This window comes from Microplitis mediator, chromosome 7 (genome assembly GCF_029852145.1).
Source record: "Microplitis mediator isolate UGA2020A chromosome 7, iyMicMedi2.1, whole genome shotgun sequence".
In the NCBI taxonomy this organism is placed as follows: domain Eukaryota; kingdom Metazoa; phylum Arthropoda; class Insecta; order Hymenoptera; family Braconidae; genus Microplitis; species Microplitis mediator.
The window spans coordinates 3,045,812-3,062,497 of NC_079975.1; the positions used below are offsets into that span (position 1 = coordinate 3,045,812).

The 16,686-nt window shown below is 31.0% G+C and overlaps 4 protein-coding genes across 8 annotated transcripts; 3 read left to right on the top strand and 1 right to left on the bottom strand.

Annotated features, from left to right (window-relative positions):
• The first annotated feature begins 399 nt into the window (after nt 1-399).
• Nucleotides 400-2,593, top strand: LOC130671705 (neuroguidin). Its single transcript, XM_057475764.1, has 4 exons — nt 400-558; nt 725-1,271; nt 1,350-1,688; nt 2,112-2,593. Exons 1-4 carry the CDS (start codon nt 550-552, stop codon nt 2,135-2,137), a joined length of 921 nt encoding a protein of 306 aa, XP_057331747.1. The 5' UTR covers nt 400-549; the 3' UTR covers nt 2,138-2,593.
• A 133-nt stretch (nt 2,594-2,726) lies between these two features.
• LOC130671697 (eukaryotic translation initiation factor 4E-binding protein Mextli) lies at nt 2,727-8,758 on the top strand. 5 transcript variants are annotated; one of them, XM_057475753.1, is made up of 10 exons: nt 2,727-2,883; nt 4,053-4,179; nt 4,252-4,392; nt 4,469-4,638; nt 4,710-4,902; nt 5,063-5,134; nt 5,530-5,590; nt 5,823-6,388; nt 6,456-6,571; nt 8,212-8,747. In XM_057475753.1, the coding sequence occupies exons 2-10, from the start codon at nt 4,068-4,070 to the stop codon at nt 8,314-8,316; spliced, it is 1,536 nt and encodes a 511-aa protein (XP_057331736.1). In that variant the 5' UTR covers nt 2,727-2,883; nt 4,053-4,067; the 3' UTR covers nt 8,317-8,747. The 5 variants fall into 5 exon arrangements, with proteins under 5 accessions (XP_057331736.1, XP_057331734.1, XP_057331738.1 ...); XM_057475751.1 differs by having other exon boundaries at nt 4,707-4,902; nt 8,212-8,734; XM_057475752.1 differs by lacking the exon at nt 2,727-2,883 and adding an exon at nt 3,097-3,256 and having other exon boundaries at nt 4,707-4,902; nt 8,212-8,737.
• Nucleotides 8,759-9,834: 1,076 nt separating this feature from the next.
• LOC130671694 (GPI mannosyltransferase 4) lies at nt 9,835-12,245 on the bottom strand. The gene is made up of 3 exons (XM_057475747.1): nt 11,858-12,245; nt 10,842-11,781; nt 9,835-10,778 (listed from the first exon to the last, which is right to left on the bottom strand). Exons 1-3 carry the CDS (start codon nt 12,057-12,059, stop codon nt 9,872-9,874), a joined length of 2,049 nt encoding a protein of 682 aa, XP_057331730.1. The 5' UTR covers nt 12,060-12,245; the 3' UTR covers nt 9,835-9,871.
• Nucleotides 12,246-12,395: 150 nt separating this feature from the next.
• Nucleotides 12,396-15,930, top strand: LOC130671701 (uncharacterized). Its single transcript, XM_057475760.1, has 5 exons — nt 12,396-12,658; nt 14,003-14,664; nt 14,744-14,913; nt 15,060-15,231; nt 15,317-15,930. Exons 1-5 carry the CDS (start codon nt 12,622-12,624, stop codon nt 15,503-15,505), a joined length of 1,230 nt encoding a protein of 409 aa, XP_057331743.1. The 5' UTR covers nt 12,396-12,621; the 3' UTR covers nt 15,506-15,930.
• Nucleotides 15,931-16,686: the final 756 nt, after the last annotated feature.

The window sequence follows — 16,686 nt, forward strand, 5'->3', positions numbered from 1 at the left end:
CGCCAGCAGCTCTTCTCTTGGAACTAGTCCAGGTGACGACACAGGCCACGCTTATTTGTTAATACGTTGTGAGTTAGTTACTGATCGACCAATCGCAACAACTAAATTTTATGTTTACACGATCCCCATTGGTCCTTGTGATGTGTGTGTAAGAAGCGGTGACCTTTTCTTTTTCAACTTATCAATTGTCAACAATAACTTTCCCGCGAAAATTCAAACTTTACCGCCGGAAGTTGCGTCTTTACGTGATGTCAAGTTCTGTGTTAATGAGGAAATTTTTTGTTGTTTTTTATTAATTACTGAGGGTAATTAAGGTCGTGTAAATTATTTTTAGTGATTTTTATTAATTTAGGGAGGGTAATTTTGCGCGGGTAATATTTTTTTAAAAATTAAATGGATTTTAAATTAAATGTGGCTGTACTGGGAAACAAATATGGCGGATGTGAGAGTAATAGTTGTTGTTCCACGTGCGAAAAATAATTAAAAATAGATACACGGTTATAATTAATATTATTATGTATTAAAAGTATCAATTAAAAGTTACGGAAAATGGTTATCGTAAGTATTTATCATTAAGATTTAAAATAAAACTGATAAAGTATTGATATAAAAGTTAGGAAAAAAGAATAGAATAAAAGTAAAAAAAAGAATAAAAAAAAGTAGTAGGAAAAAAGGTATAAAAAGAAAGAATGAAATAAAATTGATAAAAAAAAATGTTTGACAGGCTACGGATGAAATGGAGGAGAAGGACTTGGCTCAGTCGCTGAGTCTTTTAATTGAAATGAATGCAAGTGTTATTGAAGTTAATAAACTGGTGGAATTGATGATGAGTCGTGCTAAAAATGGTGAATTATCAACCTCCAAGGGTTTAAGTTTTTTAGAAACTAAATATCACATGTTACTCTCATACCTCATTAATTTGACTTACATTATTTTAAAAAAATGCTCTGGAGAACAAATCGAAGGGAGCCCATCGATTGATCGTCTGGTTGAAATAAAAACAGTATTGGAAAAAATAAAACCCATTGATTACAAACTCAAGTATCAAATTGACAAACTGGTAAGAAGTACAGGGAGTGGTGCTGGTAATGATGACATGGATCCAACTAAATTCAAAGCTAATCCTGATGCTTTTGCTGCTAAAATTGATGAGGATGACGAGGATGAGGATGAGAGTGATGATGGTGAAGAAGGTGATGCCAAAGATACTGATAAGAAGAAGCTGAAGAAAGGTGTCTATGTACCGCCTAAAATTGCGGCTCTTCATTATGGTAAGTACTTTTAATTATTTTTTTTTTTGTGGAAGAACTGATGATTGTGATTGAAGTTGTGTTTTATTTTTTTTAAAGACGGAGATGACACTAAGTTGGATAAAATACGCAAAGCTGAAGAGCGATCACGCAGACAAGCAGTGTCAGGTGCAATATTACGTGAATTGAAAGACGAATTCCTCGATACGCCTATGGAGGATAGTCTTGATAGAGAAAAGAAAATAGATTTGAGTAACGAGCACAAACAAAAAATCGAATACGAAGAATCTTACTTGACACGATTACCAGTTTCCAAGCAAGATAAACATCGCAATCGTCAAATGTCAACCCTGGGTACACTTGGTGATGAAATAACGAGCTTTGGTGGCCCTTCTGCTGGTAAAAAACGTCGTGCTGCTAAAGAAAAAACTAAGAAACGTATGTATAAATTTAATTAAATACTTTATGATACTGAAGTTAGCAGACGTCTGACAGTTTTTGAATTTTTTTAAAAACGATTGACTATAAAAAAAAACATTTTGAAAAATTGCACCTATCGTTTATTAAATTTTCTACATGTGTATATTTTTAGTTTTTTTTGTTAATGAAATTTGTAACTGTCTACTAACTTCAGGATCGTAATTCTTTTAATACTTTTATTTAAGATAACAGACCCAGTACTCGATCAAGGAACTAGTACCCGATCACTCACGTATTTGTAAATTTAAATTTAATAAATTTTACGAAGTACAGATATACTCATACATGGAGTGATCGGCCACTAGTTTCCTAATCGAGTACTAGGTCTTTTACATTATTATAAAAATGAACAAACAATTAATTAATAATTATTTTCTCTAGGCTTCAAGAAGAAGCGAAACTTTTAAATGCCAAAATTTCTCCAAGCAATTTTAAAAAACTAAGAAGCCAACAAAACTTCCAAATGCTAAAAATTCAATTTTAAAATTTAAAGAAAAAAAAATCATCTCCATTCTACCTTGAACCTCCTACACATATGAGCTTACGAATTTACTATAAATAAGTTAAAACAAAAATGAAAAAAAAAAAGTAAAAAAAAAAAAAAAAGAAGAAATCATGATTATAATTTAAGGAACAAATACTCATTTGTTATTATTTGGTGATTAAGTTTGGACTCTTGATTTAGTTTTATTATAAATAATCATACAATTTTTATGTTATATACAGGTTAAATAATGTAAATAAATTTATTTAGTTCAATTAACTAATTCTACTATAACTACTTGTTAATTTTTGTAATAATAAAACAAAATAATAGATGTAATATCGTTTATTTTATGCAGAATAAAATTATTTTAAAGGTGTATACGTGATTTATATATTAATTATTTTATCATACATTAAATCCTATTTCTTTTACCACCACCGCCTTCAATTTATCTACTCATACTTATATACTTATACATGTAAAAACAAATGGCAATGGCATAGAACAAGTGCATATATGTATGTAGTCATCTGAATAAATATATATATACATTCCTTTGTGTACATGTATAACAGGAAAAAGAAACGACGAAACCTCCTGTCATATTCTTTACAAAGAAAGCCATTGTTCGAAGTACATCCGTAAATCGTTTGTAAAATAATTAACGTAAGTTCTTAAATAGTAAATTAAAAATAAAATATTTTGTGATAAATAAGTTAAATTTATTTACTTAAATATCCAGGCAACAAGTGAATGATATTTATTTTATTTGGATTGTTAATGAAAAAATTTATATACAGATAAACATATTGTGAAATTTTTAAGTTGGGAAACTTTTTTTTCTGATCTAGGATAAAAAAAAAATAATTTCGTAGCTGTTTTTATTCTCGTCTGGCAATGGCTGAGTGACGTAAAAAGTTGGCTGTATATCCACATCTAATAAATCTTTATATTTAAAATATATCAAAATTACTTAGTAAAATAATTTGAAATATAAAAAGTAAAAAAACTGTTTTATTATAAAATTTTTACCAACAATGTAAGCTCGTTTATTTATATATATTTCATATATTTACTATTATTTTTAGTCTTATTGTTTTGTTTCTTTTGTTATTATTTTTTTATATACAAATAAAAATAACAGTTTTGTTATTTCTTCAGTATTTTATCGTTATTTAATAATTGAATTAAATGTTTATCATATATTTGTCATATATCAAGCTTTGATGTTTTTTTAATTTACTAAGATTTTAAATATTCAAATTATAACCTCAAAATTTTATTTAATTTTATTATTTATCAGTAATAATACAAATAATAATAAATAATATTCATAATCCTTGACAGTATTTACTTAGTTTTAAAATATTTCAAAAATATTTAATCCTCAAACTATTTCTTTACATTCTAGTTCATTGTCTCCAACATCTGGGTGCTATTTTTTTCTCTTCAATAAATTGGGAATTCCCAGATAAAGTTTATTGCACTTTCCCAGTACAATTAAGTCCCAGGATTTTCTAAACCTTTTTTTTTTAATACATTTATTGCTCTAGCTTTTCCCACCGTTGCCTGTTACCTTTCTTTCGCCTGCTACCTTTCCTTCGCCTGCTGTCCTTTTCTATCAGTCCCTTTCCCTTTTTTTTCAAGACCGTATTTCAAAAGTATACCATTCACTCTTATCTTTCTTCATATTCTCGCACCAGTTCAAGTTCATTAGTCTAGAGTAAGCTCTTAGCTTCGCATTGAAAACCTCAGTTCTTCAAGACCACTCTCTTTGTTTCAGATAAATCTGCTTTAATTTATAAAGTTATTAACTATTAATTAATTGTTAACAGTTAAAACGATTTGAAATGGCTAGTACGCAGTTAACACCACGACCTAGAATGACGAAAAAACACGAAAAGCCTCGGCCCCTGAAACTTAATCTTCGACACTCAAGTATTGATGAGAGAATAGCTACAGGTATTTATTTACAATCATTATTATCAATCAATAAATCAATAAATCATGAAATATAAATAATAATAACTGCAGTTGAAGACTTGGTATCTCTCATTGATAACGTAGCTTCGAATTTATCGAATGGTTTTCATGATCCAACGCTTCAGCAGAACATTATTACAATGTGCAACACATTGAAACAGTGTGCTCATCAATTTGAACCAGTCTACAAAGGTTTCGTTTGTAATTTAAAATTTTTAAACCCTAGTATTAAAATTTGAGGAATAAATATATATTTTTATTTATTTAGATCAATTGGACAGAGCTTTTGTAGCGATTCGTAATGGAAGCCAAGACGAGAGACTCGATCTGACGACAAGAATTCATCTGCTGGAACTTATTGAGCTAAGAGCCAAGCAGTGGCGTTACAACGACTCTATGGATGCTTATTATACATCTAAATTGGCTGATTTGAATGAAGTTTGTGTTTTATTTATTTGTTTATTTACTTTTGTTATTTTATTTGTTAATTTTATTGTGTAAATTAGCAGCCGGATGTCATTGGTGTTGATGCAATGGCTAATCAAGTAGGAACACTTAATTTGACATCACCCCAAACGCCTCCGGTGCTGGGTGTCGGCGAAGTTATTAAAAATAGCGGGAAATTTGCAAAGCCAACACGAATTCCTGGGAAAAATTATTGTAAAGATGAAGTTGTCATCCGCAATAGTGATTCCGGAAAAGGTTAATTATTTATTTATATTTATATTTATATTTTATTGTTTTAGTAAAGTTACACAAATTATTTTATATATTTACTGATAGTAGATTTCGTTAAGATTTATGACTTAGATATATTTATATTTTATTTTACGTTTAAAAAAAAATTTGCACGTTAAAACAGTGATGGGAATAAAGGGAAGACGTGTGCACATGATAGAGGAGCTCAGCGAGACGATCATCTCCTTTCAGCGAGGTAAAATAGACACCGAACGAAGTACAGTAAAAAAAATAAGAAAATAAAAATATAATAAACCATCAACAAAATTAATTTATCAATTAATTAAATTAATACTAAAGTATGCAGTGAGTGCATTGTGTTATTGACCACTCATTTTAACGTGCATCCAACGCAAAATTAATAACTTCGTTTTTTTTACTCATACTAGTTTTAATCGGCATTTATCATCATTTATAATTAACATTATTTTTTTTTTTTATATAATATAGAGAAGAACGCATGGTTGAAAATTAATATGCACCGTAACAATCTACGTCACGATCAAATTTATATAATAACAGCTATGATATTATTTTATTAATAATAATAAGTAAACATTTTAATTGTAATAATTTATAAATATTTTACAGTTAATCCTGGAGCTAGAGAACGACTGGTCCAAATAACTGGGACTTCAGAAGAAAAAATTCAGTAAATAATTTATTATTAATCTTACGCTGTAAAAAATTAGGAGTGAATTCGAAGTGATTACGGATTTTATTTGAATCCGCATTCACTCTGATTTAGAGTTTCGATATTGAAATGAACTTCTCTTCGGAGGGAATTTAACTCCGAGGGGATCAAATAAATAAACAGTAATCTGCACGCATTCACTCCGATTATTTTAATAATTTAATTAATTAATTAATTTTTTATTTTATAGTTACGCGAAAGATTTAATAAAAGAAACCATTCAACGAAATGCTTCACCAGTACGAATGGGACCAGCTAGAGTGGACAAGAGCGGCATCGGAGGTTCGAGCTCATCACTTAACAGCAGTGCGTCGGACGAGAGTAATCGTCTTCCTCAGCAATACCAGCAGTCGCAAATCCGTTCATCCACGTTGCTCCACAGCTTGTCAACCAACGACGCGAGCATCGGCGAGTACAAGCACACCGTCAACGTCGGCAATCACTCATTAAAAATAACCGGAAGCAATTTGAATCTCGTGAGATCTGCCAAAATAATTCTCGACGAGCACTTTTCTAAATGGTCTGGTGACAGTGGTATCGAGTGCTTTGATTTTACTGATGACTTTCCTTCATCGTTTCCCAACACTCCTGTTATTAATCAGCAAATTAAGTTACCTGACAATAATGCAAATGTCAATGCTGCTGTGAATCTCAAGAGGGAAACAAGTTTGGAGAGCAACGCGACTTCCGAAAGTGAAGAAACTTTTAAGTCTACTAAACAAACGATCAAAGAAGAAATAAATAATCGACGAAACGGTAATTTTTATTAAACTATTTATTTATTTATTTATTAATATTTTTAAATATTTTTTTTTTATTCCAGATAATCGAGAAATGTCCTATGAATTATTATTGCTTTGCGCAAAAGGTCCTTACGCCAAAAGACCACCGGCGAATTGGATCCGCATTAAAGAAGAATGTCCAAATATTATTCGTAAGGTAGAAACACGGAGGTCAACTGATAATTCTTTTATGCGTACAAATTTTTACCATGGAAACTATGATCACTGCGATCGTCATCGCCGATCCTACTAAACACTAAACCAAACACTAAACAACAGAACAATACTAAAATTTAAAAACAAAACCTAATGATCTGCTTAATCATTAATCAGTAATTAACAATGCATACTTTTCATTCATTGTTATTAATCTATTTTAATTAATTAATGAACTTTTTTTTTTTCTACTTATTAACAACTTGAGGAATATTAATCTTGTCTATGCGCGCATTAGACCCATCTATTTAATATAGAGTTTATTTTTTTTTTTACTTAGTGCAGTATTTGATCAAAAAAAATTTGATATTTATAAAGATATGAAACGTGATAGTATTTGTATTTAAAAAAATATTATATTGTTTGTACCTGGAGTACGAGGAGTGAAAAGACTTCTAGTTAATGAATAAGTATTTATTCTGTATTGAATCTCAGACGCATTTACGTCTTGGTATAAAGGAGTTATATTATTATCATTATTATTATTATAATAATAAGTATATTAATTATAAGAGGTAAGATATGGATATAGTTTTATTATCCGTGCCATATTGACTCCAAAGTACAGGAATGTATTAACTCCAAAGATAAGAAATCAAATACATATTTACTATTAAATAATTGAGATCAAAATTTTATTAGAAGAACGTTAAGATTTAAAAGATTAAATGTAGATATATCAAAGATAATAAAAAGATTAATATCTAATCGCATAACAACAATAATTATAATTAATAACTAATCCCCTGCTTGATTAAAATTACTAATTTTTATACAAATATATTTTTTTTGCACTCCTAACAAAGGTAAGCTGACTTCATTTGCTGATACTGGTGATGGAATGATTAATTTTTTAATTACTTATTGATTAAGGACATTCTCAGACAGTGTCGCCCACTCTTTTATTACATTCAATGACTGTACGGTGACACGACCGATGATCCGAGGACAATTGATCCTTGCGACGATTGATCCGTCGATAAAATGCGTGTAACATGAAAAATTACGCCCTTTTTTCACTAATTTGTGTGTGAGTATATTTTTTATGTTACACGCACACAAAATTAGTGAAAAAAGGGCATAATTTTTCATGTTACACGCATTTTATCGAATGATCAATCGTCGCAAGGATCAATTGTCGCGGATCAATTGTCCTCGGATCAACGGTCAGGTAATCGACTGTATTGGGTCGTGTTGTACAAATTTTATTAATTAATTAAAAAAAAAAAATAAAGCTTTAATTGATCAAAGGAATCGGTGGTTGCAATTGGCGCCAGGATATTGAATTTAAAAAAATTACTTGCAGTTGTCATCAATTAGAAGTCAATCGAAATTTGGTAAATAAATTTTAGTCTACAAAATTTGAAAATTCTGACATGAAAATTTTACTGAAATTTATTCATCAAATTTGATTTAATTCCTAATTAATATCAACTGCAAGTACGCTGCCTTTTTTTCAATTGAAGCTTTAACTTTTTTATGATTAATTAATAAAATTTTTAATACCGCTTTGACAACTGTCATTGAATATTTTTAAAGAGGGTCTGGGAATGTCCTTAATGTAAATTTTATTATTTTCAGTCACCGATTCGCTGGTTCGAACCGGACACTTACAAAGCTAAAGTCGCAGCTGCTGGTATGAGAACTGTGTTGTCTTCCGGCGATATTGATAATGATATTGAATGATAAAAAGAGAAGATTAACTATTTATTGACATAAATATACCAATTACTGACTCTTTAATTAATTACACACTAGTTATTATTTGTTTCTGATAATTTATTACTCGCTTTATTCTTAATTGCTTGGATTACTTTTTTTTAACAGTCAAAGAGTCACTAACTGGGACATTTTACATATTTAACTTCTTTTTTTATCTTATTTAATCTTCATTAGCACACCAATGATTACTATACTTTTATTTTAAAATATAAAACATAATTTTATTACGAATTGTACTCAAGTCATTTTACAAACATATTTGTTGCTAATTATTTACACTGATTTATTATTTTATTAATATTTATTTATTTATTTTATTTTTCAAATAGTCTAGTCTAAACTAAAAAGACTTTAAAAGTTTAAAAAATTTTATTAATCACTAGTCGTTTATAGAATTATTAATTTATTATGTCATTTTTCTTTACTAATTAATATTTTTGTTATTTTTTACAACTGAGTAGTCGAGGTGATGATCATTAGATTGATTTTTTTTTGTTAATCAATTGGACCTTGTGCTTTTATAATTAATTCAAATTTTATTGTTTTAATAATTGGACTATATTATAATTACCGTTGGTAATAAATTGTACTGTTAATAAAATTATTTTATAGAAATGTACAAAAAAATTTTATTTCTATCCAATTATTTGCCTATGTATCATTCTGACGGAATGTTAATTCATTTAATTGATGAGGTAATTAAATAAAAATTAAATATGGCAGGTGGACATCATTAGAAAGTCGATAGATCTCCTGTGATGTCGCTGTAATTTTTAAATGAAACATTAAATTTAAAGACAGTCGGACACTGAACAGATCTCCGGGGTCTTAAATGTTCGACGGCTGACTGTTAAATAGCCCTCAAAAGTCCTAAGAAAAATTTATTTTTTGAGTTCAGACCCATATGAGGGTGATCGGAGATGGGGGAACATGGGGGAAGATGATTCTCTATGAAGAGTGGCCTCTAACTTTGCTCCTGTTGGGAATAACTCATCATAATATGAACGTTTTTTGTTCATTATGATATCCTCTAGTGGAGAAAGCCCTTTAAAGTCCTAAGAAAAATTTATTTTTTGAGTTCAGACCCATATGAGGATGAATGAGGATAAATGAAGATAAATGAGGATAAGGCTGTTCATGATTTTCTATGAAGAGTGGCCCGTCTTCCGCAGATCCAGTAAGAAAAATTTCAAAATTATAAATCGTCTAACGTCGCGTCTCAGGTTACTCTACCGAACGACCCGGGCCTCATCCCTCGTCATGAATTTAGACTACAGGCCACGACGACGTTCGCGGAAATCGCTCATCTTCTTTAGTTACTCCGTTGAAGAATTTCTCTTCATCAGTGACCAAAATTTTATTGAAAACTTGACGCAAACGTCACTGGTTAATTATCATTAATTATTAAACCAAATACTTAATATAAGTAATGGAATTTCACTGACTTTTTTAAAATTTAAAATTTATTTATCATAATTAAAATATAAAATGTACAAGATAAATAATTGATATTAATATATTATAAATTATAAATATTTTTATGATACTTAATTCTAACAACTAACAAGCCAAAATTTTTGAAAAATTTAACAAAACGATCAAATATACAAGGAACAAATTTATCAAAATAAACGTCAAATTTGTCAATTTGAAATAATTCAAGATCACTTAACAAATTTAAATGAGGTAATTTTTCGGTTGTCAAATGCGGATAGAAAACAGTAACGTTACTAAAATTATATTGCTTTGTACCATTGACAGCTAGATTGTGCTCATTAACAAAATTATCAAACAAATTTAAAGGCATTGCGTAGTAAAGTCTGTAAGGTATTTTATCATTTTTAAATTTCGCTTCACATTCACTCATTTTATGATTTATCTCTTCAAGTACATGGGCCATTGACTTGCTACCTTGTTCATAGAGAAAGAAATCTTGTTTCAGTTTGTAGCGATGCTGGTCTGAGCTCATGTAGACTCTCTTAGTGTTTCTTAATTGTAAAAGCGCAGTAGGCAGCGAGTAAGTGTACGAAGTAAATAAATGAATGTGTGTAAGCTCTGGTTTAGACTTTAATTCTTTGGCTATATGCCTCGTCAGCGGTAGTACTCCTCCTTGATGGAGAAATCCGTAAAAAATAATCAGTAGAATATTACTTATACCCCAGAGATACTGCAGTCTACGGACTCCAATATTTTTTTGTACTAATCGCACGACTTGCTCTGTATTTTTACAAGCCGCTATTTTTTTATTGCTTTTCTCAATAATAGGCGAGTAGAGATACACGATAGGAAATATTGTAGGAATAATAAATCTCGGTTCTTGATGAGGAAATACTGATAGCAGTCCAATGGGAACTATAAAGCAAGCGGTCATCAAGCTTTCAATACTTTGGATCCGTGGTAATTCCAACCACTGTCTTTTTGTGATCCTGTAAATTCAATAAATTCATTAAGTTAATCATTTCAAAAATTATTTCCACGATTTTTCTTACCCATGGCACATTTTCAAGCCGACGATAAGACCAATGATGCCTAGAATGTTGAATAAAAGTGGTACGTTGACTAAAAAATGAAGGAATCGTGGGTGTAGTCCATGGTCAGCAAGATTATCAGTAACAGAATTGTATCTCAAAAAATTTAAGGGTGTGACGATGATGTTTTTGAATCCAATGTCCAGATTAATTATTTCTCCGAGAGTCAAGTAACCGAAGTAAAAGCTGTCTGCGATTATCAAGAAGACAGTGGCGGGTATTCCGCATAAGATAAATATGAGAATGCGCACATGGAAATCCCAGAGATTGACACTCCGCGAGCCCAGTCCTCGTTGGAGCCAGAAGAAAATAGTAGGAAATGCATAAGCGAGGAATGTTGGACGGTTGAAAATACCAAGTACTGCAATACTAGAGATAATTAGGCAATGATTGAGCGAGTGCGATGGAAGTGATGCACGCAGTTTGTAATATTTAACTCTTTCGACAATATTCTGAGCTTTATCATAAGCATTTTTTAAATGATCGCTCTGGATCACTACTTGCTCAGAGTATACTATACACCTGGACACGTAGTAAATTAATAAAGTATTCAGGATTAATTCAATGGAGTTTGACAGAGTGCGTGTTGCGTAAACTACCATGACGTACGAACTCGCGTAAATAATTAACCGCGATCGATAATTTTGTTTGTTCATCAGACATGATTTGTACAGACAGTAATCTGACGCAAATGATAAAATGCACAGCGTCAACCGAGGAACTGTCACCAGAAAATATGACGTTCTTATATTTATTTGACAGTAGTACCAGATGTAAGGAGACAGTACATTTATTATTGAATAAGGAATTCCTACTACCAGCTGAGATACAAACGCAGATCTTATCGGAAATGTTGCGTTATATTCCCATGGCTTGTTTACGTCGATGTCAAAACGATCGCCTGGAAAAAGAAACTGACGTTTATAAAATTTAAATAAAATGAATTTAAAAATTATTTGACATTTATATTAAATGACCTGCGATAACTTCGATTGATTGAAAAAACTCATCAGGGTGAATGTATCCTGTCTGCGGCAGCAGAGTAAGCAAAATTCTTACTCCAGCAAGAGCCCAGTAAATAAATAATGGTCTTTCCAGTTTCTTTGGTGGCTTTTCATCATGACTAGATTTATTTTTCGGTGGATTTGTAAATCGTTTTAACAAATCCTTCAATTTCATTTTTTATTTAGATTTTTTATTCAAATTTATATCGATTTATTACGCACATAATCACAAATTTCACTTGAAATTTGAATTTTAAAAAAACTAGTGTTACTAAATTGTTAAATTAAAATTTAAAAATAATAACTCATTTAAAATAATTTAAATGTCCATTATTTATATTATGTACAAAACAATACACCAATAACCTATTTATATATATTTTTATTTTTTTAATTACTTGGTATTTAAAGTGCGCGCGCACTTCGGCAAGTGGTTGCGGCTGCGCAGCAGACTCGCGCACGCGCATTAAAAAATAGTAGAAGACGAAGGTTTTTAACCGGCGCCATTTTGATGGTCAGTTCGTCGTAGTTTGTCGTCCATTAGTGTCGTTTATACATCGCAGTGAATATATTTACATTACCAAATATATAAAGAGTGATAATTATTATTGATTGAATTTAAATAAATTAAGTTACGACACTACGATTGTAAGCGCGTTTAAATAATAACTTTTTTTAGTTAGCGTTGACTGCTAATTCTTAATAATTTATCGATTAATAAAATAAAGCCACACAATATGGCTGAATTTGAGGCGAAAATAAATATGTCTCTTGGTAAGTGGCCCAAGTACCAAAAATTTTTAAATATCTACGAGTCATACCTCCGTGAGCGTACGGTTCAATATTATTTAACAATTATTAATATAATATTTAATATATCATAATAAGTGTGTAAGAATTTAAATTATATAAATATAAATGATATATATAAGCAGATATTATATAAATATTTATATGAGCACATAGCTGCCAAGACATGGGGGACGTAGTCATGGTCTATATCCTAATAAAGGCATTATTGGAATTTAATGGATTCTGAGGTAGAGGAGAAGGAGATGACGATCATGATCATTATGATGATGATGATATTTATAAAACGCTTGAGTCACCACGCAGTTATTTTAAATCAAGAGTATATATATATAACAATGGTTTAATGCATGATGTAAAAATTCAAATATATTTTAAGGAAGATTTGTGACCCAATCGATGCCGTGAGTGATTTTCAATTGAATTGAGGAGTAAGTTTTGACATTTAGACACAGAGCCGAGCACTCAGTTCTTTTGAACCCTTGTACTCGGCTCTTCTAGGTCAGCCTCGCTAATTTAAAGGTTGAGTGGGCAGATTTATGCGAAGAAATCTGCTCATACCAACCTCCAAGAGATTAGGCTGAGTACCATCACATCCCCAAGATGTTTTTTCTGGTATCCGTTAATGCTCTGCGATGGGTCACCAGGTGGAGAGGGGCTTCGTCCTCTGGGGCAGACTGGAATATTGGTGATGCCCAAGTTTTCAGACGACCGGTAAACCAGTGCCCTGTAACAAACCCGACTATCCTCAGTTAAGATCTGTCGAGTCCTATTAGACTGGTACCTAATTTTTTTGAGGCTCCATGAGATAGTGCCCTCGTATGACGCATGTCTTCGGCCTCAAGCCACAAGTCAAAGAATTATCAGAGGTTCATTGTAACAAGCGATTCCTGATGAAGCACAAAGGCACGCCGTGAGTGATTAGTTGGAATGAAAACTTTTTATCAGTTTGATAACGATGATGATAATGATACGATTGTTAAATGTCCCATGAAGAATAGGGTCGACATTTCCTAACGAGATACCATTTTGTTCCCATGATATTTTTTAACATTAAAACCATCCTTATATAACTGTTTGCATTTTTAAAAATTATGAATTTTTAAAATTAAATGCATCGGCCAGGTTTTGTTGTTGTCGGAAATTCAACGATCTTTTGTTAAAATTATTTAATTTATTGTATTTAATTGAGACCGTACGCTCACCCTAAGTTAAAATATTTGTCGGGAATATAAAATATTAAAAAAATTAATTTAATATCAACAAACACCAAGAAAACCATGAAACATTTTTAACCTTCCTTTTAAGATGAGATCATAAAGCTGGAGCGCAAGGAAAAAAAGAAAAAGCTTAATGTCAATGGAAAACCAGCTATGAAGAAAAATATAAGAGCGAATAATGTCAGAGGTGTTGGACGTGCACGTAATGCTGTTGGTGCTGGAGGAAATAAAAGTTTTACTGGAAATTTTAAAAAAAATTTCAAGACTGGCGGTAGTCCCAATTTGAATGCGAAAAAACGTAATCAGAGTCAAGCCTGGCGCCTGCAACGCGGACGTAACGCTAATCAACCTAACAGTGGATTTGTAACTAAACGTTACAAGCAACAAAATGGAGTAATCAAGAGAACCAAGACTGGACTTGGTATTAATAAAAATATAAATAATAAGCAGCAGCAACAACAAATAAATAAAAGAGGATTAGCTTTACGTCGGACTAAAAATATGAGATTTGGTTTGACTCGTTCGAGAAGTCGCAACAATCTTGCCACTGCTGGTGTTAAAAATTTTTCACCAAACGCACGAGTACTTAAAAAAACAAACAGTCTACCAGATTTACGTAATCCTAATTCTGTACACAATCGTCTGGGATATCAGAGTCTTAATCAAGTTGCATACAGGAACCGCGTTAAAAGAGCTAAAAAATTGTTACTTCAGCTTCAGAATAAACAAAAACGTGGTGATGAACAGATGGTAATTTTTTTTTACTTTTATTTATGAACAAAAAAATAATAATAATATAATTAAAGCTACTGATTAAATATTTTTACAGGTATATCGTCCAGCAAAAGCACTGACAGCACTACAACGACGTGCACTTGAACGTCGTCAGCAGCAACTTTTATCATCACAGAGAATTTTCAACGCCGGTGGACTTCGATCCGATCAAATTTTACGCACACAGAGGCGTGCACAGTACGCACAGAAATTTATGAGACTCAAGTAAACTTACACTTCATATATTTATTTTTTAAGTTTTTAATTCCGTCAATTATCTAAAGCGACTTCTTGGAAATCGAATAATGAATTTTAGTATAATTGTATTTTTAAAAAATGATATTTATTTATTTAATGAATTCTTGTTTCAGTGCCGCACAAATGAATCCGAATGTTAATTTTATGTGTACCCTTGGAGATGACTTCAACATGAATCAGCGTCAGATGAATTTCAATCAAAACCCGGGTCGTAATTTAGGCAACAGCAATCTTCGTCACATGTCACGAGAACGTTCACCTTTCAGACCAAACATGCAAAATTCTGTAAATTTTTTAAAAATCTATTTTTAAAATCATTAAGTATTGATATTTTTGAAAATTGTACTCATATATTTATCTAATTATTTAGATTCCTAGATCACAATTTATGAGACCACGTTCCCGTTCACGCTCTCGTTCACGCAGTCGTGTTCAAACCGTGTCGTCAATACCAGCAGGCGCCAACGTTGACGATCGGACATTCAGCCAAGTCATGTACAGCGTCTCAAATAATCTGGGAGTTACTGGACGAACACTCAACGACAGATTTAGCTTTTAATTAATTAATAAATAAATAATATTAATATTTAATATTAAGTAATGATAATAAAAATAATAATGATAATGATAAAAATATATTTATCTAAGACTGCGTAACGGACGTAAAAGTTATGGAAGCTAAATAAACGAAAGCAGCAATCCGGGATATACGTACTGTCATACTGAATGTATAATATTTAAATATCGTGCTAATTATGCACAAGTGTATAAAATATCAACTATTATTAATAATAATAATATCAATATGTTTAAAAATAATTATGATAATAATAATAATAGTATAAATTTATAAGTTAATCAGGTTTTCTGTGTCCATTTAACACTGATTATTTTTTTATTAATTTAATTTTAGTGCAAATTGTGTCTAAATTTGTTTTATTGACTCAAGTCAGTTAGATTATTTTTTTTTGTAACGTAGTTATATAATTATTAAAATTAATATCCTATTTTTAAAACATTGAAAATAAAATTTTAAAAACGAAATATATTTTCTTGCAATAAAAGTTATTAATTTTAAATTTAATTTTGAAACTATTATATGTTATCATTTAAGATGTACTGTCGATAGAATAATTTATTAATTAGTTTATTACTCATCTGGGGAGGAAAGAAGTAGTAGTAGTAGTTTATTACATACCTAGGCCAGTAAAATAAGAAAAGTCTCAGATCACATCTAATGTTGGCTGAAGCTGATAAACATGGGGTCTGAGGCTTTCTTTTTTCCTGGCCAAGGTGCGTATACTATTTTTCTGCTCGACGGAGCCGGAAAGTTGCAACTTCGTTCAGAGCAGCAGCCCGAAAGTTGCCACTTTCCGGTCGGAGAGCAGAAAAAATTGATACATTAATAATTCATGTACTGTAAAAAAAATTACGGAGTGAATCTGGAGTGATTGCGGAGCGGATGACTGTTTATTTATTTGATTCCCTCGGAGTAAAATTTTCTCCAAAGGGAAATATTTTAATATCAAAATTACTCCGAAACGAAGTTGATTTTAATATTATGTCCGAATCGGAGTCAATTCGGATTTAAATAAAATCTCGATCACTCCGAAATCACTCCGCTGAAAAAAAACGTTTGCGGAGTGATCTTTTTTTAAACTCCGGAACTCCGAATGACGGAGTGAATTCGGATTTTATTTAAATCCGAATTCACTCCCAATTTTTACAGTGCAGTACTCA